This window comes from Euleptes europaea, chromosome 19 (genome assembly GCF_029931775.1).
Source record: "Euleptes europaea isolate rEulEur1 chromosome 19, rEulEur1.hap1, whole genome shotgun sequence".
Lineage (NCBI taxonomy): Eukaryota > Metazoa > Chordata > Lepidosauria > Squamata > Sphaerodactylidae > Euleptes > Euleptes europaea.
Window position 1 is genome coordinate 37,157,478 of NC_079330.1, and position 6,088 is coordinate 37,163,565.

At 47.3% G+C, this 6,088-nt stretch overlaps 1 protein-coding gene across 1 annotated transcript in view; it reads left to right on the forward strand.

Moving 5' to 3' along the window:
- PAFAH1B1 (platelet activating factor acetylhydrolase 1b regulatory subunit 1) overlaps positions 1-5,053 on the forward strand; it is a 28,588-nt gene extending 23,535 nt beyond the window's left edge. Inside the window, exons 8-10 of the mRNA XM_056865316.1 lie at positions 592-693; positions 2,658-2,814; positions 4,624-5,053. Coding sequence (XP_056721294.1) covers positions 592-693; positions 2,658-2,814; positions 4,624-4,697 — 333 coding nt within the window. The 3' untranslated portion in view covers positions 4,698-5,053. The remainder of the gene's footprint in view (positions 1-591; positions 694-2,657; positions 2,815-4,623) is intronic.
- The last annotated feature ends 1,035 nt before the right edge of the window (positions 5,054-6,088 follow it).

Here is a 6,088-nt window from a genome sequence, read left to right on the forward strand (position 1 = left end):
GGCTTGTTTAGTTTGGAGAAGAAAAGGTTGAGGGGAGACATGATAGCCATGTTTAAATATTTGAAGGGATGTCATGTTGATGAGGGAACTAGCTTGTTCTCTGTTGCTCCAGAGACTAGGACACGGAATAATGGATTTAAACTAATAGAAAAGCTATTCCATCTAACCATTAGGAAAAACTTTCTGATGGTGAGGGCTGTTCGACGGGGGAATGTGCTGCCTCGGAGGGTGGTCCCCGTCTTTGGAGGTCTTTAAGCAGAGGCTAATGGCCATCTGTCCTGCATGGCGGGGGGAGGGTTGGGGTCACTGGGGATGTGGGGGGAGGTAGTTGTTAATTTCCTGCATTGTGCAGGGGGTTGAACTAGACAACCCTAGTGGTCCCTTCCAACTCTATGATTCTATTCTAATATTCTATTATCTTGTCCTCATTGGCTGAGGCTGAGAAAACCTGGCTCTGAGGGCGCCTTAGGGCCACTGCTGTTTGTGCATGAATGAATGCAGCGGCAGTGGTTTCTGCATGGTTTGCATGAGAGCTGGGTATGTGCTGCTTGTGTGTCAAGTAACGAATTACAAATTTTATCTCGTTTGTAGACCAAGAAGAGTGGTAAGCCCGGGCCTTTCCTGCTGTCTGGATCTAGAGACAAGACCATTAAGATGTGGGACATCAGCACTGGCATGTGCCTTATGACACTTGTAAGTTCTGTGTGCACATGGCACTGACCGGTTGGCCTCTGTTAACGGTGCAAAAGCCTGTTCAGCATCCTTATCTGGGAACAGACTGGAACATCTTGACTGGATGACCCCCAACTGTTACCCCAGCTAAATGGAATCAGATGTAATAATTTGGGGAACTGGGATAAATGGTTTGCAGGGCACTATTCTCCCATCGAAAGTCTGGTGCCGGGTTTCAGGAAACCCCAGATAAAGTGAACTCCACTGTGATGCCCTTGCATGGAAACTTAAATGTCTGTACTTATTCTGGGAGGTGACTCAATCAAAGAAGCCACAGCCCTCAGTTTGCAAGGCCTGATCAAGGCTGTTAACGATAAGATGCTTTGGAGGCCATCAGTTCATTGGGTCACCATAAATTGGAAGCAACTTGATGGCACTTCACACACTCACTCGCTCTCTCTCTCTTTCTCACTCATTCACATAGGCCTTTTATGCAGGGACGTATCCCCGAGGTCACCCCCTCTTACTGCTTCAGGGCTTCCTTTTGATTATGCAGGGCCTTTCCCAACCATCATTTCCTGACCATCAGTAGTTGCCTTGCTCTTCCCGTGTGTTTTGTCCGCATTTTCCAGATTCTGGCTAAAACAGCATCTGGAAAACATGGGCAAAATGCCCTGGAAGACTGAGGCGACCACTGATAGGTGGAAAAGACATGGATAATCAAAAGGAACCCCCGAAGCAGTCAGTGGGGGTGACCGCGGAGAAACGTCCCTGCATAAAAGGCCATGTGTACATACATTCACATGTGGTGTAGGGATTAAGAGCAGTCGTTTGTAGAGGTGGACTCTGATCTGGAGAACCGGGTTTGATTCCCTGCTCCTCCACATGAGCAGCGGAGGCTAATCTGGTGAATTGGATTTGTTTTCCCACTCCTACACATGAAGCCAGCTGGGTGACCTTGGGCTAGTCACAGCTCTCTCAGGCTCACCTACTTCACAGGGTGTCTGTTGTGGGGAGGGGAAGGGAAGGCGATTGTAAGCCGGTTTGATTCTCCCTTAAGTGGTAGAGAAAGTCGGCATATAAAAACCAACTCTTCTTCTTCTTTTACATATATTCTGGGAGGAACAGATGTGAATAACACTTGAATTTCTGAGAGGAATGAGTCATGCCTTTTCACCTTAAGCAGGAAAAGGAGGTTCAGATTATGGGGAGGGGGGAAATGCTTTGGGCTCTTTGCAGTTGGGTAGCTCCCTCGAGCTTGATTATGTCAGGCCTCAGACTTCTTATTTCTCTTCTCCTTGGGCTTCAGAGCACTCACAGACTTGTTCACTGCTACGTGGGGGTGTGTGTCTTGTAGTCCTTGTAGATCTGTGCCTTAGAAGGAGATATAGAGCAATGGGCAGCTCCTTCTAACTGTCCCTCCTGGCAAGAAATGAGAGATCATCCCAGGTGTTGCGTGGGCTGCAGTCTCTTGTTTCGGAGCTTGTGGGGTATCCCAAGGGAGGGAGTGGCGCTTGTCCATCTTCGAGGCTCCTTCCCCCATTGTGTTGGGTGGGGGTCAGTAGCTGAGCGCCTGACAGCAGTCCGTGCATTTTTGTTCCTGGCACTGGCTATGTCCTTTTTCCCCACAAGCAGAGAACGTGGCTGGGGCTTCCCAAGAAGGCGCCTGCTCCTCCCCCCTCCCTCCATAGAGAACAGCCATGTGCAAAGGTCTGGCTTCCACGGCACCAGTGCCAGGACCAGCTGGGTGACCACGTCACACGAAAGCAAGGAGGAAATCCCTCCTGGGCTCAAGCCATGCTGGGCTAAGGCTTCTCTCCCCTCCCTGATTCTTGTGAAAGAGGCCGGCACGGGCCCCCACGCCTCCCTTCCATCCTAAATGATTGTAACCGGTTTGGGGCCAGGAGTGAGAGCAAAGTGTTTAGACTCAGGCTTGCTTTATTCGTTTGTGAACTCACTTGTGACCTGGTGCTTCTTCTTCGAAGGTGGGCCACGATAACTGGGTTCGTGGTGTCCTCTTCCATTCTGGGGGGAAATTTATTTTGAGCTGTGCCGATGACAAGACCTTGCGTGTCTGGGACTACAAGAACAAAAGATGCATGAAAACTCTCAATGCGCACGAACACTTTGTTACCTCGTTGGGTATGTATCCATGGCTGAGTGTCTTTGGGGCACAGTGGGATCCAAAGTGGGGCTCCCCTTACCTTTCCTTTGGTTGGTCTTGAACCCAGAGTTAGGACCTTAACTCAGGCACACCACTTTTTAACCAAGCAAAACACAGCAACCAAGATGATCAAGTGCTTGAGCACCTTTCCTGTGATGAAAAAAGACAGTGAAGGGGGACATGAGAGATATATGTAAAATTATGTGTGGGGTAGACATGAGACTAGAGAGAATTTTTCTCCTTCTCCCATAATACTGGAACTTGGGGGCACCCAATGAAGTTGATAGGCAATAGGAACAAAACAGATAAAAGGTAATACTACAATACAGAACAACTTAATAACGTCACAGAGCTCATGGACATTGGAGGTAACCGTGGCCACATGCAGAGATGGCTTGAAAAGGAGTGACACAGGTGCAGGGCAGGTGATCCATCAGTATCTTCTAGGCCTGGGTAACCTCCATATGCAGAGGCAGCAAACCTCTGAAGCCCAGGGCCAGGAGGCCTCGTCAGGGAAGAGCCTTGGGCCTTCAGGGCAGTTGGTCGGCTGCTGCACAAAACAGGACAGCCGACTAGCTCTGACCCAGCAGAGCTCTTCAATTCAGCCGCCAGATCCCTCTCGCTGTCCTCAAGGGAAGGGGGTCTGCTGTCCTAAATACCCTGGAGTTGACTGGGTGCTCTGGGAAAGTGCCGAAGGTCTATCCAGCTCAATGCTGTCTACTCTGCCAGTAGCCCTCCAAGGTCTTGAACGGAGAAGGGCCTTTGTTGAGACCTGATCTTTAACTTAAGAATGCAAAGATTGAACAGGAGACTTTCTACATGCAAAACACGTGCTGTAGTATTAACCCGCAGTCCCTCAGCCAAATAGTGCAGCAGAAGCTCTGTTGATTAGACTGAAGATCCATCTGAATGCAGAGGCTTTTTAATTGCACGAGACCAAACAGGACACAGTAGTTAAAAAGTGGCAGGCCTCTCCAGGAGATGTGGCTGGTTGCATCTTTCCATGGCAAAGTCTTCTTGCTCTGAGCTTTTTTAGTTTTATTCTGTGTTTAATTTTCCATCCTTTGATTCACAAGACTGTGTAGAGCTGGGGAGAACAACCCATATATTTTCATGGCTACTAAAAAAAATAATAAAAAATTTTTTGCTACACAATGGGGGTAGATCCAACAGTCCTCCGACTTGCCTTCCTCCAGCCTAAGGAGGAGCCTTGTGGAAGAGCCTTGAGGAGGAAGAGCCACTGGGGGTGGGGTGGGGGGAAGAGTCTTGTTAGAATGGAGGAAGGCTTCACAGTTGAGCCAAAAGGAAAGGTGGGTAGGATATAAATATTTTAATAATAATTAACTTTGCTCAGTGGTGTGGTCTTGGCGGGGGGTATAAAATTGGGAATATGAGCGACAGGCGTGAGATCAGAAGGTTGGAGATCAGAGGCAGGGAAGGGGGCAAAAGGAACATGGGATGAACGAGGTAAGGGAGAGCTCTTTAGCAAGTCTTGCAGGAACAATTAAGGTTTAGTTTAGTCTGTGTGTTCCTTTTTCAGAAATGATGCTGCTGGTTTGTTAGAAATTATTGTCCATCCTGAGCCTTCAGCTTTGACTATTCTCATTTGGACAGAGTTTAAAATAACCTTGAGAGGGGTAGGGGCCATAACTCCCTAGCAGAACATGTCATCATCTTGCTCTGTTGGGTGGGTTGCATTGACCTGTCTTTTTTTAAAAAAGCAGTGTGATTTGCTGTACTCAGAGTTGTGTGCATGTGTGTATCCCCCTCCCCTCTTTTTCTCTCAGATTTCCACAAGACAGCGCCCTATGTGGTCACTGGCAGCGTAGATCAAACAGTGAAAGTGTGGGAGTGCCGCTGATTTGAATTCGCCCCCTCCTCCTCCCCCCTCTCCTTCTGGATGCACTCGGATACCATTGGTTACCCATTGAGCTCTGTTTAAAATAAATATTGTCCTTTCATGTAAATTATTCTGGATGTAGATTGAGCTTATTAAATGTTACACACAAAGTATTCATGCATGGTGAATCCAAATTGTATACTGTAAATTTACATACGTTGTCTAGAAGTACCATAGGTTTTAAGAATATGGGCTGGCATTGGTCACATCAGACCTGAGAAGGCAGAAGCTGGTTGGTTGAATTACGGGCACTTAAAAGAGGTGAGAGCAAAATCATCTTGACAGCCGTTTTCCTCTTTTTTGGGTGGTGCCTATAAATGGTGACTCTCCTATGGGATTGGGGGGGGGGGCTATTGCAGAAACAAGCCTCTCTCTCTCTCTCTGTAACATCACTTAAGTGTGTTGAAGAAATCTCTAAGGGTACTAGATAAACAAGGCTGCAATTTAGAATCTTGGGTTCTTTTTGTCATATATTTGCCAAATCAATAAGATTAAAAAAAAATTGGCTTCCTATCACGTTTTTAAAGAATGGTTAGTCTTCAGACTGCAGAACAGGAAGAGTCCTCGGTATGATGTGGTGTCTATCTTGTTTTTAAAACCTGGTCGTTGGCGGTCTCTTGCATTCGAACACTTGGCGTGCAACACGTTCCATGCAAAAGCTGTTTTAGGGAGGCCGTTTTTGCTTGAATTCAGCTCTTAACCTGAGCAGTTAGATTTGATCTCCCGGTTGACGGGACAGCTGTTGGCTTCGGCTGTGGCTCCTTCATGAGGGTTGTGTCATGCCAGCGATGTCACAAGTTGTGTCCCTGGCCCTCCAGTAGTCCGTGCGAGTGCAATGAGCTGGGCAACATTGCGGTGATTCCCTTTCTGGTTAGATCTTCTGGAGTCAGGACTGGGCGCCAGGGAGTGGAGGGGACCTGGCTGTCGGGCCTTGAGATAAACAGCAGAGCACACAGGACCCACATCCTTCTTGAGAAAGCACTACAGAGAAGATGAAGAGGAACGTAGTCTGTGCAAGCAGAGTTCTTCACATCATTTTTTAAAAATCTCGCAGCACGTCCATTTCAGCGTGGAAATACTTCTTCAGTTGGAAAAGTCCCTTTTTTCTTTTTTAAAGTCGATCTTCCAAAACACCAGAAAATGCCCAAGTGTCTTAATGGGCAATGAAGAATTTCTGGTCCTTGACTAACCAGGTCTCTTAAAATCCCTTTGAGGTATGCGGTGAACTGCCAGCCCGACATTTTAACACATGGAGGTCTTTTTGTTTTATTTACTCTGTTTAATTAAGGGACTTTGTAAAGTGATCCCTTTTTAAAAGAAGTATGTAATAGAAAAGGAACACTTGAATTTGG